This window comes from Arvicanthis niloticus, chromosome 5 (assembly GCF_011762505.2).
Source record: "Arvicanthis niloticus isolate mArvNil1 chromosome 5, mArvNil1.pat.X, whole genome shotgun sequence".
NCBI classification, from domain to species: Eukaryota; Metazoa; Chordata; class Mammalia; order Rodentia; family Muridae; genus Arvicanthis; species Arvicanthis niloticus.
In genome coordinates this window covers 66,818,632-66,836,568 of record NC_047662.1, presented here as the reverse complement: position 1 = coordinate 66,836,568, position 17,937 = coordinate 66,818,632, and the positions used below count along the sequence as shown (strand labels likewise).

At 42.3% G+C, this 17,937-nt stretch overlaps 1 protein-coding gene across 5 annotated transcripts in view; it reads right to left on the bottom strand.

The window, feature by feature from the left end:
• The window catches only part of Frem1 (FRAS1 related extracellular matrix 1), a 151,461-nt gene that overhangs the window by 37,823 nt on the left and 95,701 nt on the right, over positions 1-17,937 (bottom strand). The window contains exons 23-25 of one of the 5 annotated variants that reach the window (XM_034503655.2): positions 16,688-16,883; positions 11,102-11,366; positions 483-894 (exon numbers count right to left, since the gene is read on the bottom strand). In XM_034503655.2, coding sequence (XP_034359546.1) covers positions 483-894; positions 11,102-11,366; positions 16,688-16,883 — 873 coding nt within the window. Of the gene's footprint in view, positions 1-482; positions 948-10,750; positions 10,896-11,101; positions 11,367-16,687; positions 16,884-17,937 lie in introns of those variants that run through there. The other 4 variants (XM_076934720.1, XM_076934719.1, XM_076934723.1 and 1 more) reach the window with 4 other exon arrangements.

Genomic DNA, 17,937 nt, shown 5'->3' with positions numbered 1-17,937 from the left:
ACGTCCATGTGAGACCCTGTCTTACTCTCTGCCATGGGCTTGTGGGTCAGGATGTAAGCTCTCAGTTACTGCTCCAGGACCATGCCTGCCTGTTGCCATGATCCCCACCATGATGGTCATGGACTAACCCCTTGAAGCTGTAATCAAGCCCCCAATAAAATGCTTTCTTCTATAAGCTACCTTGATCATGGTGTCCTTCATAGCAATAGAGCAATAACTAAGACAGGAGGAGCCGAAGGGCTCATTTTAGGTTTCACAGATAATAAATGGAAACACAGAAACTCAAATCTATATTTCCCCAACTCTAAGACCCATGATTTTGTTCCTTCCTGCACTTCCCCCCATTCTTAAGGTTAGCCCTTTGCACAATCATACAGATGACCTGGCATGCTGCTGCCTGGGCCTTAATGACAGGTGGGCAGGAGTAAGGAAATATATCCTCCCCTCATCTCTGGCACAAACTATGTGCCTGCCATACTTGCCTGGATAGTGAAACGAATAGGCTCTTTCTGAACTTTCCCATCCACGACAAAGCCTTGGTTCTTCCCATCTGTAGCTAGGAAAGTAAAGCAGTCCTCCTGTGCACCACCTCCTGAGTGCTGGTAGGTTACATCCCTGCTGTCCACATCTCGCTGGGTGAAATTGTGTTGAAGTACTTTCCCTCTCAGGTAGAGGTACCCATGTCGTGGAAGCTGGGCCAGAAAGAAAGTTAGGTTCTCTGGAGGTGTGTCGGGGTCGGTCAGCTGAAGGTGATCGGCAGACAGTAGGCCCACAGTCCCTTCAGCTAACCTCAGCCTTTTGTTCTTGGTCATCACAGGCAAGGCACTGTCCACAGTCTGCAGTGTGATCTCAAACACCCCATGCTGGGTCTGCAGTCCATTGCTGATGGTAAATCTGGCAAAGAGAGGCAAGGCAGCCTTCAGCATGGGCTCTTGTGTCCCCATCGACTGGAATGAGATGATAACACACGCCTTTACTACAGGACACACCACATTGGCACTCAAAGGGAAAAGCAGAGACAGGATTCCTTCTGTTATTAAACCAGTGGCTAGGCAATATACACGTTGATCATGCTACATCCAAGAATATTTTCCCAACACCATTGATGTTCCTCCTGTGATGAAGCAGGCAAGCTCAGTGTAATCTTGTGTCCCAAACAGGAATTTCCTGTCCAGCTGGACCCGTTGTGTGAGTAGCTAGTGTGCACTCATATGCATGTAATATTGCAGTAATATATTTTCATGGAGTGTAGAAAACAGAACTTTAAAGACCCCAGTATAATGAGACACTGAATAGAAAAATTTAGTCTATTTGTATATTTTCATGCTTTTTTTTTGCTACTGAGTATCGAACCCAGAGCTTTACATGTGCTAGTATAGTGCTCTACCACTGTGCTATATTCCCAAACATAATTTTTATTTCTGAAAACAAAACAAGACAAAACAAATAAAAAAACCAAAACCAAAAAAAAAAAAAACAACAAAACGGTCGGTCTGTTTCTCTTTCTCTCTGTCTCTGTCTATCTCTGTCTCTTGGTTTCTCTCAGTCTCTCTCTCTCTCTCTCTCTCTCTCTCTCTCTCTCTCTTTCTCTCTCTCTCTGTCTCTCCCTCTTTCTCTCTCTCTCTCTCTGTGTCTGTCTCTCTCTCTCTGTGTGTGTGTCTGTCTGTCTGTCTGTCTCTCTCTCTCTCTCTCTCTCTCTCTCTCTGTGTGTGTGTGTGTGTGTGTGTGTGTGTGTGTGTGTGTGTGTGTGTGCATGCTACAGCCCATGTGCAGAGTCAGTGGATACAGGTCTTACCTTCTAATTTATTTGAAACAAGGCCTGTTGTCTGCAACTGTATATGACAGGCTAGCTGTACCTGCAGCCCTGCACCCGTAAGATGCCAAGGATTCTTATATCTCTAGCTCCTATGTCACCATAGGAATGCTGGGGTTGCAGATGTGCACTTCTACATCTGGCAGTTTGTGACAACACTGGTAAAGTTTGTAAAAGGCAGGTCACATTATCTAGCCATGTTATCTTATCTATCTCACTCTCCTTTCTGGGACTTCTTGTCATACTTTTGTAAGATGATGAGAGAATAGGCCAGAAGAATACAAGATACAACCCAGCTCCGTGGTATTATGTGAGACTCTAACTTCTTAGAATCTACATGTGCTTTTCTGCATCTGCTTCCTTTGAGGTAGGTAGGTATTGATGATATGATAGACAAGGATCCTTTAGAAACCTAGTGGAGGGCATGGATAGGTAGATAAGAGTTAGCACTAGAACTCAGATTATTTGTCTCTGCACACTGTTCTTACAAAGTTTTCAAACAATAGTTTAACAATTCCCCATCCTTCCACATATACAAAACAAGAGTTGTAGTTTCTAAGTACCAACGTCCAACTTTGCAGAGAAAGAAGAAATGACACGCGTTTGGGGTCAGTAGACCTCTCTTACAATCTTGAGTACGTGTTCCTTATGTCAGTCACTAGGGCTATTCCATTCACTGCAGTCAGTCACACAGTAACACTGGTTTTTGATAATGTTTCAACATTTTGTTTCCACTGCAAAGAAACTTAATAATATCATGAACTGTCCTAGTTATTACTAGTTGTCAACTTGACAGAGCCTAGAATCACCTAAGAAGGGAGTCTCCATCAATAGGTTGTCCAAATCAGATTGGATTGTGAGCATGTTTGTTGGAGATTGGCATAATTGTAAATTGATGTAGGAGAGTTTAGCCAACTGTGGGTGGCACCATTCCCTGAGCAGATGATCCTAAACTGTATAATAAAGCCAGCTAACCATGAGTCTGTTAGAGTAAGCCAGTAAAGTGAGTAGCATGCTTCAAGTTTCTGATTGTGTTTCTGCACTGATTTCCCTCAATCATGGAGTATAAGTCAAATAAACCCTTACCCTAACCCACTTCTGGCCATGGTGTTTGAAGGGGAAAAAGTGTATGAACTTATTTATGTAAATAAGACACAATATTAGAACCCTGAAAAGTTAGAAATTTACTGCGATCAAATGAGATTGACAAATTTACCACATACCAAAGAAATGAATGTACTAAGACCTACTCAGAGTTGTTTCTTAACAGCATCTCTCCACTCATGGGTGCTGGAATATATATGCAGGATGCAAACTTCACAGGAGCAAGAATATATGGAATATGTATATATTGACGGAAAAATTTGTAATAGCATATTTTACTGGAATATAACATTAAATCACACAAAACCCTCTCTTTTAACTAGAGAAAGCATCACATTTATTTTACAAATCTGGCGTATTCGACCAGGTAATTTCTTGTCCTCTGAATTGGCTCTTGTGCTCCAGGATTTGAGGGCAGATGATCTACTTCTGACCAGGAAGGAACCTGAAGCCAGGAGGTGAAACCAACCTTCCTGGGGCAAAGGACTCAGGGAGAAGTGTACTTAGCTTGGCTGAGTGCAGATTTTGCTTTGAAGATTATGCTTAAAGGTTTTCTTTGTTTGATAATTTTATATGTGCTCAAATCTATCCTCTTCCCCTCTTTCTCCTCCAATTTTTCCACTATCCCTCTACTACTTTTCTCTCCTAACTTCATGTGTTACTTTAAAAAAAAAATAAACCAAGTTCATTTCTACATAGGTGTAGGACAATCTACTGAAGAATGGGGAGCGTCTTAGGTCCCATATCTAATGAAAAGTGACTGTCTATCCTTCAGCAGCCATCGTACTAACAGCGCCTTAGCTAGGCGTGGGACACATGAGCCCATCCCTATCCGTGCTGCTATTACACCTGGTGTAGCCTTAATGCAATCAGTCACAGCTGCTGAGAGTGCATCTCTGCAACGGCCCTGTCATGTCTGGCGAATAATGTTTTCCTGCCATCTTCCCACCACTCCTGGCTCTCTCCATCTTTCTGCCCCATGCTGTGATGATGATGATATTAATGTCCAAATGATATCATTTGGAGCACTCCATGGCCTTTTGTTTTCTACACATTGACCACTTGCAGATCTGTATCATCACCATTTACTGGGGGTGGGGTGGGAGGGAGTGAAGGTCTCTGATGAGGACCGAAAGATGCACTAACAGTCTATTCTGCCACTTCTAAAGTGAAATGCCTTTCTGTTTCCTAACGGATCCCATATAAAATGTGCTCTGTGAGGGAGTTTAAATCAGTTATCAGTAATAAGATGAGAACTTAGGGAAATTTTTATTATTATATCTATTTAACAGAATATCTGTATTAAGTTTTCCCCTAGGGCCTATGTTCTTGCCAGCCATGATTTTGGACTCCATTAATTGTACTGAGCATTCATTTTATCTTGTGAAGTGAGACTTAAATCCAACCAGAAAACCACTGGTTACTACCATGATGTTAGTGCCACTGTTGTGCCCATGGACATATCTTGCCAGGCTAGGTGTTATTACAGTTCTCAGGTTCAAGGAAGACTAAAGATTTTGAGTTTTCTAAGTCACAAAGACTGTCTACAAGGGAAATAGGATGTGACACATAGAAAAGCAATTGATGTTCCCAAAGTCAAAATAGCTAAATAAAAAAAGTTTAAAAATTTCACATCTTCCTAATCTAAGTCTGTAAACAATGTGATTTTCCCTGGAGCATCAGTATGCACAGTTTGAAGAAAGATACTGAGTTGTTCTGACATATATACATATATATATATATATATATATATATATATATATATATATGATCAGCAATCATACTTTCTTTGATGAATAAGTTATATACAAACTGGAAATTTTCTTTGGCTGAACATAAAGTATCATCAAATAATTTTGATGAAAATGCAAGTACACTTGAAGAGATATCTGTGTGTTCTTATTGTGGACAGCATCAAAGGTCAGTGGAGAAGCACTCTGAGGTGCAGCACTGAGCTCTGTCTCTCTGGCAAGGATCTTCACAAGACTGACTTCCTTCTCTTCTTCCCTGTGACTTCCCCCTCTTCTAGCTCTGTCCAGTGACCCAAAGTGACACAAGAAAGAAGTGAGGCTCACACACACACACACACACACACACACACACACACACCACCTCTAAAGCCTCTTCCCCCATTCATGCCTCTGAAATATGCTTCACACCATCCATTCTGCCCAACCCCTTTCTCAAATGAAATAACTCTATTCCCTATGTATGTGTCCCTATGGAGTGTGTGCCCTTGTATATATATGTAGGTGCATGTGTATGTGTGTGTAGGCCAGAGGTTGACATTAGGTATTTTCTATTATTGCTCTCTATGTTTGTTTATTATGTTTGTTATGTTTGTTTGTTTGTTGAGATGGTCTTTTACTGAATCTGGAGCTTACAAATTCGGCAACAGTGGGCAATCAGGAAGCTTTAGGGATTTGCCTGTATCTACCTCCCAGCTCTGGGATTGCGGGCGTGTGCCATCATGCCTGCATGGCAAGCATTTTACCAACTAAGCCATCTCCCCACCCTCATGATTTTCGGTGTTTGTTTGTTTGTTTGTTTGTTTTTGTTTGTTTGAGACAGGCTTTCTCTGTATAGCCCTGGCTGTCCTGGAACTCACTCTGTAGACTAGGCTGGCCTCGAACTCAGAAATCTGCCTGTTTCTGCCTCCCAAGTGGGACTAAAGACGTGCACCATCACTGCCCGGCTACATGATCTGCATTTTTAATATTAGCATTACTTGTAGAGTTAAGGAGTTTGCACCCCCCATTGAAAGGCTGTCAAATATCAGGTGAAAAGGAAGAAGGAAGCAAAAGAAGGTGAGACAAATCAGGAGCGAGACAGTCCAGCATGAGCCACAGAGAGTAGCTGGATGCTCCAAAGTGGCCATTTTTAATATTTGACCAGAGACTCAGTTCTGAAAAATGTCCTTTAAAGACGGGTCTTTCAAGCTCAGTGTCAAGGCAAAACATGACCTCTTGGAGGACACTGAAATTGTCTCCTGACCCATACTGTCCTTCTCACACCCCTCGCCGCCTGATGCTGGGGAATCTGACCACCTGGGAAATAGGCAGTGTGCCATCTAACAGATGGGAATGAGGGTGAGCAGGCCAGGGACCATGGAAGAGTAAGAAATACATTTACTGAGGCCAGTGTTCCCAGCTGGGACACTGAAGCAGCTGTCTGCATTGACCTAAAGCTAATAAGTCAGGGGTGAAAAAGGATGCAATTTCTAAACATGACTGGATCAAATACATCACTCCACTTTTGTGAGTAATGATGAAAGCTACTCACTGGCAGAGAAGCATCAACCAGGGTGAGAGACGGAGCGAATGGTTCTGCTTGGATTCCCATCAGAATAAAGCTAGCACAGTAACGAAACAAGGGCAGCAGAGTTCCTGCCTGCAAAATGCAAGCAAAGAGACTCACCGTGCCTCCCTTCACAACCCTGCAAACATATCTTGAAAGTCAGTGGTGTCCATCCTGAGGTGAGGAGGCCAGCCTATAGAGGTATTAGTTCTGTCTGCAGGTCCATTTTGTTTGATTTCCCTTGTTATTCCTGCTTCCCACCCCCCACACACACACAACCTCCCCCGCCCCCAGCACTGCAAAAAGATGCAGCCAGGATGACCAGCATTCTCATAAAATTTAGGGAATGACTTCAGATGACTTCAGGTTTGTCTAGGGGTGTCTGCCTGGTCTGATTTTACCATTACCACAATGCTGTCAAGCTTTCTGCATTTCCTGGCAATAGAGTTGGCTGAAGAATCTGCCATCTGTCATGGCATTTAAAAGATAAAAATGGAATCATAAATAGTGCCAGCTCCTCAGGAAAAAAAAAAAAAAAAGTCCAGCCGGCATGTCAAAATGGAGGACATTAACATGTTCTTTCAGGACCCAGCCGCCAGCAGCTGAAGTCAGCTTGCTAATCGCTCCATGTCATCTGTCCTAGAGTGGGCTGCCAAATCTCTCTTCCAGGCCAGCAGCACCAAACAATGCAGGGGAAATTTATGATTCACAAAATATTTTTGCAGAAGGTAAAATTCAACCATTAAACCCTATTTAATTAATGCTGCCACATCCTACATTAAAAAGAGAAAGAGGGAAAATTCTCTACCATAGAATTCATTTCTTTTACCCAGCCAAATTCCTTGCCAAATTTAACAGCAAGCAACATAAATTTGGGTGATTAGATTGGTTGCATATATTTAATTTTTAAAAAGCACCATGATCACACTTTCATTAAAACAGGCACTCAGCTTTGGTTTAGAGCCACCTGACAAACAACACAGCAGCCCGTGATTGGGTGAGCGAAATGACAAGATTAAAATGTGGATCTTGGGCAGATGCAAGGCTCTTCCATTATAAATATGTAAAACTGCTGGCCCCAGATCAGAACAACACATTGAAGGGTTTCCTTCGCACAAACAGAGTCTCCACTAATTTTTGCTACAAAAAAAAAAAAAGGTATATTACAAAGAATACTTCGTTTGTAATAAACTCTTGGTTCTCAAGGAAGTCTGGATGCACATTTGTTACATCAATCAGGCAATGCCTTTGTCTCTCGAAATTTAGGATTCTGTGCATAAACTGGTAACAACTGCATCACTCTTAAGATGGTGGTTAGAGGCCTGGAGGAAGGACATACAGAGTGCCCTGCCCAAAATGATGTGGGTATTCAGACAACAGGAGCTTCCCCACAGGTAAATGAAGGCACTGGGCTGGATGGATGATCTCTGCCCTTCATGTTCCTCCCTCTGGCCCTGTTTTATAATCTGAGTCACTCAAAGGCCATCTTGGTGATCTCACCACGTGCCTACACTACCTTCACTCTTGAAATTGCCATTCTGCGCTACAGCAGTGGTCTCAGCCTTCCTAATGCTGCAACCTTTATACAGTTCCTCACGCTGTGGTAACCCCCAACCATAAAAGTATTTCATTGCTGCTTTCATAACTGTAATGATGTTTCTGTTATGAACCGTAATAAAAAATATCTGATACACAGGATATCTGATATGTGACCCCAGGGTTGTGACCCACAGGTTGAGAACCACTGCTCTACATCAACATTTTTTTTCCTAATTAAATAAATGTTCTTAGAAAGAAACCTTTTAACTCTAAAACCAGAGATGCTTATGCATTAAAATGTCAATTCCACAAATGCTACAAAAATATATACAAGAGAACAATTTCTTAAATCCTGGGTAGATGTTCCTCAAGACTGCAGAGACTGGGACTCATATCCTTTGTTAAAAAGAGGAAAGAAAATATAAAGAGCAGGTAGAGAACGTCCACACCAACTGGAGATGTCTCCAGGAACCACGCAGAAGGGTGAATGAGGCAGCAGGGCCAACCTCTCACCGTCCAGTCCTTTGCTTCATGAAGCTTCCTCCTCCACCAGCCCACGCCATTTCACAGCTTCATAGTGCTAGAAACCCAAATCACTGGCTCTAGGAAATCAGGCTACAAACTTCTGCTGAAGAAACCCTTCAAAGAAACCCAGTATGAAAAAACAAACAGAAAACAGAATCTCAAGAAACAAAATGAAGTGAAGGTCTAGTTAGTACAATCAGGTGAGGACCCAAGAGCCCCCTAGTTCCCTTTGTTTATGGCAGGGCCTGGCAGGGTTTCTGGAAATTTTCATGGAGGCTCAAGAAGATACACAGATCAGTGAATTAGGCCAATTAGGGCATGCTATTCTTAAGGTATCAGATTCTTGGAGAGCCTTTCAAAAGACAGATTCCAGCTGAGATTAGAGTTACCAAAACTGGCATGAGGCCCAAGAATTTGGGATGTGTAATGCTCTCATGTAAGGTGCTCCCACATGAGGAGCTATCACATGAGATGCTCCCACATGTGGTGCTCCCATGTATGATGCTCCTATATGTAGTAAGAAATTTGGGTTTAGGTTTCCACCATCTTAGCATCTCACCTTTACTTGCCTACATCTGTTGATAGTCACTCACTGGTTTCTTCAGCCAGCTCACTGCAGTGTTACTCCAGCAGCCACTAATATCTGGAGCTGACAGGCTTGTAGGCATTAACTAGAGAAATGGGAATGGAGAGAAGCAAAAGGCCCCAGAAATGGTTATAAAATCAAACGCCCTGGTTCTGATAAACATGCGTTAGACCAAGGAGTGGCTGTTTCCTTAGCAAACAGGAAAGAGCGAGCACCACTCCTGTCTGAATGTCCTTACTCTTCAATTATCACACTTGCCACTGCAAAGATGGAAGGTGGGACGGTGGCCCAGGAGACAATGTCATACCAATGGCAACACCAGGGTAAGAATAATGGCAGAGAGCGCCAACTCCATTTTCCCTCTGTTTCCAAGCATTGTTGTGTGCACGTCACGTACCTAATTCATTTGAACCTCTCTATGGTCCTAATTGGTACGTACAAGGAGCACTCTCCAGTCTCATAGAAGGACCAGTAATACAAGCAGCCATATAATTTGATGAAGTTCATGGCGTTGTGAGTCACAAAGGCAATAAATGACCCCGAACCTGTACTTTCACCATGGCAACATACAACTTAAACACAAGAGCCAACTAGAAGAGGAATCTCTCCCTTCTGATGTTTTCATTAATGTGCAACAGTAGCCAAGCACAAACTTGATAAAGATATTGCTCAATTAAATAATTATCTTCCTGTTTTAGGACATCTATAAAGTGCAAGAGGGCACGGACGGGATGGATCAGTGAGTAAAAGGCTTGATTTGAAAGCATGAGGACTTGGATTTGAGCCATAGAACCTACATTTAAAAACAAAACAAAACAAAAACCTCTGAGTGTACTGGCATGCCATCTAAATGCTGGAGGCAGAGATGGGAAGAAGTTTCCTGAGCTCACTGGCCAGCCAGCCTGGCCTGCTGTGCAAGATCAAGTCTAAGAAGAGACCTTATCTCAAAAACAAGGTGGATGGCATTTGAAGATTGACACCCAGGGTTATGCTCTTTCTTCTGTATGAACACGCACTTGCACACACATGCGCACCACCCCCACATGAGCACCCATATGAGAGAGGGGAAATATTAGTTCGTATCGGTCTGTATTTTGTTTTCATTGTTGTTGTTCTTTAATACTGGACTTAATCTAGTCCAGCCCTCAGAAATGACTTTTAAAGTTCAAATGGCAAGGAACACCACCCTTATTAACTGCTCATCACAGCAGGAATTTAGATAGGGGAAATATGACAGAGAAGAGATTTAAATGTAGGTGCCTTTATAGCCCATATGAGTGAATGAAAACCCACTGGATAACATAGGAGTCTGCTAGGCTTCTGTTACTTTACAGTGCACTCCAGAAGTGCAGTGGAAACATCTTACTGGGGATCAATAGTCCTGTATCTATGGCAGACAAATAATGCTCTCTTACTGGTAAAAGTAAAGGCTGGATCAATATCCAATGGCTAATTCAAGATTGGCTGATCCTTGCTCCTGGCCCGGGTCTCCAGTTTTACGAAGAACCACATGCCCACAGCTAGCCTCCACTGTTATGAGAGCCGTCAGAATTTCTCCTGCTTTGTGAGACTAGTAACAAATCTCCACATTGTAAATGAATGCAGGTTTGCATTAATGTTGTATCTTTGCCTTTTCACCCCAGATCGTTTTTCATCCCCATGATTTATTTGATACCGAATCTTTGAGCAGGTGCACAGTCCCCAATTATAACACGGTTTCTATGGGGAAATATGATCCACTTTGTGACAACGTGATTTATGATATAGTTACAGGAACATGTTGTGTCAAAAGGCAGTGTCTGCTCATGCCAAATTTATTATGCTAATATGTGCCTTTGCCTCAGATAGAAAAATGCACTCAGAGAGGGGAAATTACATTTCTGTCTTTTCTGGAGTGAAGGTCTTCTCGGTTCTTTGTGTTCCTTTCAGAGAAAGGCTTGAGCACAGATTTGCGTATGACACTTAGCTTTTAACCGCAGCCACGGCTGTCTGCCTTGCTTCTGCCATTTTAATAGTGTGTTTTGGCCTTTCCTACGGTAGGGAAACAGAAGAAAACACAGCTATAGAAGAGCCGGAAAAGGACCTAATGTACATTGTTCTGTGTATCCTTACGTAATGTCCCATGTTAGATACACAGAATAAAGAGGCTAGTGCGGCGGAATACACCAACTTCGCTTCTTTTCTCTCCCTAAGCATTAATTTAGGGAAGGGGGTGCAGAAAAATGTCATGGGCTCACCTGAAGCTGTCACTGGGGACGGCTGTCCTGCTCTTGTGTATGTAGCAGACTGTCTGTCCTGCTATGTCCATTTGGCTAAAGCTGGTAATGGGGACTCCAGGATAGTGGACGTACTCCACTTGGCCGTACTGTGGTGGGGAAGTGATGAGGTAGAGCAATTCCTCAGGCCTGTCTGCTCCGTCCACAGCCAGAAGAGTGGCCGTTGTCAAGAGACCTCTGTCACCTTTGGCTACCACGAGTGGTTTCGCGTGGATGACAATATCACCTGTGTGACAAGAAAATTTTAGTTAAGATTCATATTTAAAATACTCGATGCCCCTATTGCTGAAGACAGCACAGGCTACAGACACAGGGCTTGGAAGGACTGAGCAGGATGTGACCTGGAAACTTCAGTATTCTCCAGGGATTTGAAGGCACTGTGCAAGCTGCCAAGGGAAGAAAGCAATCAATAATTTCTACTCAGGTATACAAACCCTCACCCTCTATCAATGAAGCTTCTTTTGGCAGGAGATAGAACCATTACAGAAGTCCACACTTGGTCACAATGCAGAGAACAGCTGACTTGGGACCCCCAACCTCAACTGATGTATTAACATTGCAACCCGAAGCTCAGGAAACACAGTAGAAGAGGGGGCAGAAAGACTGGAAGTCAGTAGATCAAAATGTCTGCTGAGATAATGTCTTCTATATATGAGGGAAGCTGCACACAGGAAATCTTAACAATACAGTTACCTACACAAGATCTGAAAAATGACAATACCAGGTGACATGCCAATGTATATAAGGGAAATCTCACAAGGCTCAATCAACCCTTGGAAGGGGAACTATAGAGAATCCATGGCTGCTTGCAAGAGGCAGAATCAGTGTTTTCCAGGAATGAGTCACTGATAAGTTATCCAACCCCAAGGTGTCAGCCCTAAACACCCATTCATATGAGCACCATTAAACAGATTCAGCACTGTGTGGTTTTGTGTGTGTGTGTGTGTGTGTGTGTGTGTGTGTGTGTGTGTGTAACAACAGTAATAAAAGAAGAGGGCAATAATTTGAGAGAGGGAGTAGGAGGTACCTGGAAGGAATGGGAGGAGTTGGAGAGAAGAGGGAAGGATGGAAATGAGCAAATACAATATTCATGTATGACATTGTCCAATTTTTTTTAAATTAAAAAAAAATGTGATTTCTGTAATGGTGAATGTTCATTATCAACATGTTTGGATTTAGAATCATCATGGAAACACAACTCTGGCTGTGTCTATTACAGTGTTTTCAGAAATTTTAACTGCTAAGGACTCTCCCTGAATATAGACAGTGTCGTTAGTGGACAGGGACAGAATAAATGAAAAAAGAAAGCAAGCCGAGCAACAGGCTTCAGTTTCCTTTTTCCCAAATGTGGATGCAAAGTGGGTAGCTAGCTGCCTCAAGCCCTGACCACTATACCTTCCCACCATATGGACCATCTGGCCCCTTAGTGCTAAAAGCCAAGATAAACTCTCTTTCCCCAAGTTTCCTGTTTCTGGGTATTCAATTGCAGAAATGGGTACTGTAACTAATATGAGGTCCAAAGTAAATATAAAAGACAAAGGCCAAACAGTACTCAAAACTAACCTGCCATGAGAAGGCCTTTGTTTTGGAGACAGGGTTTCTCTGTCCTAGAACTTGCTCTGTAGACCAGGCTGGCCTCAAACTTGGAGATCTGCCTGCCTCTGCCTCCCAAGTGCTGGGATTAAACGGGCGTGTCACCACCGCCAGGCAAGGCCTAACTAGCAAGGAAAGAACAAGCCCTAAGGACTGAGCAAGCACTTAGCAGAAGAAGCAAGGGCTCATTTTAGAATACACCTGCTCTACAGTGTTAAAAAAATGCATGGATGAGTGTATAAATTAGTAAAATAAAGGAACTAGCACATAGGCTGGTGATATTTCACAAACCAAGGATAATATTCCAGTTTCATTTACCAGAGATCCATTAAAAACAGTCATCTCTAAAATATAAAGCTTTGAGTTGGAGATATAACTCAGTTTTAAAGTGCTTGCCTAGCATGCATAAGGACCAAAACTCAACTCTTATCACCACAGAATAAGAAAATAATAAAAATGAGCAGAGGCTGCTTCATGAGAGGCACAGGAATGGGGGCTTACTGTGGGGAGGAACTTTATCCCAACCCCCAGACTACAGATTCAGAGATTGGGGTGGGGGGGAGCACTACTTACTGCTAGAGTCTATCTCTTAATGAAAGCTGGAGACAGAATTGGCTGTAAGTCACTAATAAGGCACAATTCATAACCACTCCCTCTTCAATAAACAACACTAAATGGGCTAATATCGAACAACAAAGATAAGATATGTGAAAATAGATTAAAAACATAAAAGCCAGTAAGATTCTTTGGGGAATGTGAATGGCCCTATATGTTCGTGTGTTTTAACACTTGGTCCCTAGTTGGTGAAAGTGATGGGAAGGATTCATAGGTGTGCCCTGTTGAAGGAGGTGAGTCACTGGGTTTCAAAACTACTGGCCATTTCCAGTTAGCTTTTTGCTACCTGCTTGTGGATGTAAGTCCTCGGTTACTGCTCTGGAGCCACGCCTGCTTGTCTATTGCCACATTCCCCATTTGGATGGTTATGGACTAACCCTGTGAAACTTAATGTCCCACTATCGCCTTGGTCACAGTGTCTCTTCACAGCAATAGAAAAGTAACTCAGACAAATCTCTTAAGAAAACAAAAGTGAAAGGAAAACATCAAGATGGTGTCATTTACTTTTACATTTATTTAGTGTGTGTGTGTGTGTGTGTGTGTGTGTGTGTGTGTGTGTGTGTGTGTGTAGGTCAGGACAATTTGATTTGCAGGAATTGGTTCTCTGCTTCCACCACATGGATTTGGTGGATTGGAATCAAGTTGTCAGGCTTGGTGACAAGTTCCTTTACCCACTGAAATATTTTGTTGGCCTGAGATGGTACAATTTTACATGAGTATTTCTAACAAGAGCCACTAGTGTACACACACACACCCCTCATGACATGAAACAGAGACACTCATATATACACCATACCCCACCACATACACACACACACCACTACACACATAAACTCATACAGCACACAACACCCTCCTACTCTCACCCCACCCAAACCCTTTCTCTGTCTTTCAGGATATTTGCCAATGTCTGGAGATATCATATTTGTTTGTTTGTTGTGTATAAGTGTTTTACGTGCTAGTGTGTGGAGGTGCATGCATGAGTGTTTTACGTGCTAGCGTGCCAGGGTGTGGAGGTGCATGCATGCATGAAACTTGAGTTACAGATGGCTGAGTCATCACATGGGTACCAGAACCACAGGATCTCTGCAAAAGCAGCAAGTGCTCTTAACTATTGTATCTTCTGTCCAACCAAAAATCTGGAGATATCCTTGGTTGTCATTAATTGAAGATTCTATTAGCTTCCACTGGTCAGAGGCCAGCAATGCTATTAAACATACCACAATTCCCAAGGAAATTCCCACCACAAAGATTATTCACTCAAAAATGCCAGGGGTGACAAGATTTCGGAATTTTGTTTCAAATGACCAAGCTGGTATTTTGAGCATACTGTGCTTTTTTTTTTCCCTCCAATTGAAATGCAAGAATCAAAGACCATTCTAAATTCAAATGAAAATCTAAGCTGCAGATGCTCTGAGGTAACCACAATAAACACATGGAGGCAGTAAGAGGAAGAAAGAAGGGGGAGCAGGGATTCAGTGTTGCAGGGCACTTTTATCAGGAGCAGAGCCACCTCTAGGGGGAGGAAGAGCACCCAGCTCCTGCCTTGTTCCTGCTCTCCAGCACTGTGAAGGCTGAGTATAGATAAACTACAGACCTGTGCAGCCTAAATGTCTTCTAAAGGCATCGTTTCTGCCGCTGTGGTAATCACAACATATCACATCACAGCTGGAAGATGAAAGATTGTATGCAATAGGTCCTAGATAGAACTAAGCCTGTTTTCCAAATAGAGGAGATGGCACAACCAGCTACTCAGTATGGCTCTGTTTGAGCTAAGTTGTGCTTGGGCTGGGGAGATATCTCAACAGCTAAGAGCACTGGCTGCCCTTTGGAGAGGACCTAGATTTAGTTCCCAGCAGCCCACAACCATTTGTAACTCCAGTTCCAAGATATCTGACACCTTCTGGTCTCCACAGATGCCAGGCACACAGTGTACATTCATGCAAACAAAGTTCATACACATACAAAAGGAATTTAAATAAAAATATAGATCTCTTTAAAAGTTATACTTGCGAAGTCATGAGAAATAGCATAAGCAACTGACAAATGCCCTGTTAGGGAACATAAATTAAAACAACAGACAACCAGGACACGGTGTTGAACAGTGATGAAACACCATACAAAGATGCAAGAGAAACTCCCAGGTGTCTGTGGAACGGCTGCTCCCATTTTGTAAAGCTAAGGCAGTGAGAAGAGGCTGTGCTGACATGTCACCTGCTATGTGGCAAAAGGCTAGTGTATTCCATTTGTCTGGACATTTTATGTACACATGATTGTCCTACTTAAGTTTCTACTGTGGTGATAAAAACACTGACCCAAACCAACTTGAGAAAGGAAAGGATTTCAGCTTACAGGTTACATACTCCATCACCAAGGGAACCCAAGGGTAGAAACTGGAGGCAGGAACTGAAGCAGACACCATAGAGGAACACTGCTTACTGGCTTGTTCCCATGATGTGTTTAGCCTGCTTTCTTCTATATCCCAGGGCCAGGGGGTATAGGTTCCAGAAACCAGGACCAGGTTTAGGGATGCTGCCATCCACAGTAGAATGGGCTGCCCCCCGCAACACACCAGTCATTAATCAAGAAAATGCCCCCAGAATTGCCTACAGTCGTATCTGATGGAGAAAATTTCATAACAGAGACTCCATCTTCCCAGGCGTCATGATGTCAACACCCAACCAGCACAGTGACATTTTTGCAGAGAAGAATAAATATACCTAGCATCATCTACCTCATCTATCTGACTGTCCTTAGTCATAAAATATATTTTATAACTGGAAAACAAGTAAATGAAATGTAATATAAGCCCCGCCCCAAAAAAGAAGATTACCTCGCACAAAAAAAATAAATAATTCAGGACAATTATAATTACTGCACATACATAAAATAAAGTTGTTTTTTTTTAATTGTATGTAAATCACAGAATTTAATCCTGAGCATCCTGGCAAACAAGGCAAAACAAGGAAGCTTTCAGTCAACAAAGCATGTATTAAGAATCAAAGAGGATTTGATCTAAAAATGTTTAGGCCCTGGGATTGTGAACAAGGTATGATTCCTAACCTCCTGGTGTAAGTTACAATCATAAATTATAGAATAGTGTCAGTTGAGTATCAAGAAGTTATATTTTTCCTTTATTTCTTTGTTTTTGTTCTTTTGTTTTGAGTATGTTGGTGTTTTGCTTAAGTGTATGTTTGTGCACCATATCTGTGCCTGATCCTTACAGAAATCAGGATACTTTTCTTGGCCTGTAGTACACAAATGTGTATGTTTATACTAGCTCATTTCTACTGACAACTACTGGTCTCACTAAGCACGGACAAACAAACACACTCTTACCTTTTCCCACATCTTCAATGATGATGTGACAGTCAAATGCCGGTGACCTGTTGTCCTCATCCCACAGGTAGAAGGTGAAGCTGTCTCCATCCTGGGAATCCATTTTACCAGCATGAATGTATCTTAGCAAGTTCAGATCCACGTCCTCCTGGGTGCACTGCATGCCAGTGGAGAGAGGGACCCAGTCCCTCCCTATCTGAAAGGTGCCACAGTTAGGCAGGTACTCTGGCTTCCTCAGGTCTCCTAATGGATATCTTTCCCAGGCTCTGAAAGCCTCTGATAGGAACACTTGGGGGAAATTCTACACTAATTTTTGCCATAGGGACTTATATTTTTCCTTTCAACAAAATATATTAAAATAATTAAAGACCTTGGGTAAGAAACAGCGTCAACCAGAGAACTTTTGGCAAAGTCATTCAAGAGCCCTGATATTTCCGAGGTATTCATCATCAGTAATCATGGCTGATTAAATAACCCAATTAACGAGAGCAGGTGGGCAATCAGTTGCTGGAATGGGCTGCTTAGAAATGAAGTGTGTTTCTTTTAGAATTCCATTTTTAAAATTTATTTTAGATTTTAAATTTTGTGTATCTAATAAAACACCTTTTCATCAGCATGGCTTGTGTTTCCAAGCTCATTTGGGTAAAACAAAGCCAGAATGCACTTCTGAATCTTCTCCCAGTCCACTATCTATACTTACTAAAATCTAAAGAAAGCTGTCAGATTCCCATCACCCCCCACACACATGCACACACACACACACGCATGTACACATATACACATGCACACCCACACATGTGCACACACACATGCACACACATACCCATGAACACATACGTGCACACACATACACACACATACACATGTACACACACGGGCACACACATACACACACACACATACACAAACATGTACACATAGGCACAGATGCACACACACAGTAAGTAGAAAGTATAAACTGTCAGTGCCATCCATATTTTCCATCAGTATCTTCAAAGCCCAAGTCAGCCATAATTAAGTCTATGTTTTGCACAGTTTGAGGCAGAAATGGTGGCATTTTTGTTAAAAGAGGCTTTTATGCTGACGGAGTGGCTAACAACTGGGAACGTATTAGGGAATAAAATACTAAACCTATACTGTATTAAAAATCCCACTTTAATTCTCTTCAGTTCCAAGCATAGCTTTTCTTAAGAATAGCTCGCAGAAGTCATTCCATCCAACTGGAGGAAAATGTCACTTCCAGTGATTCA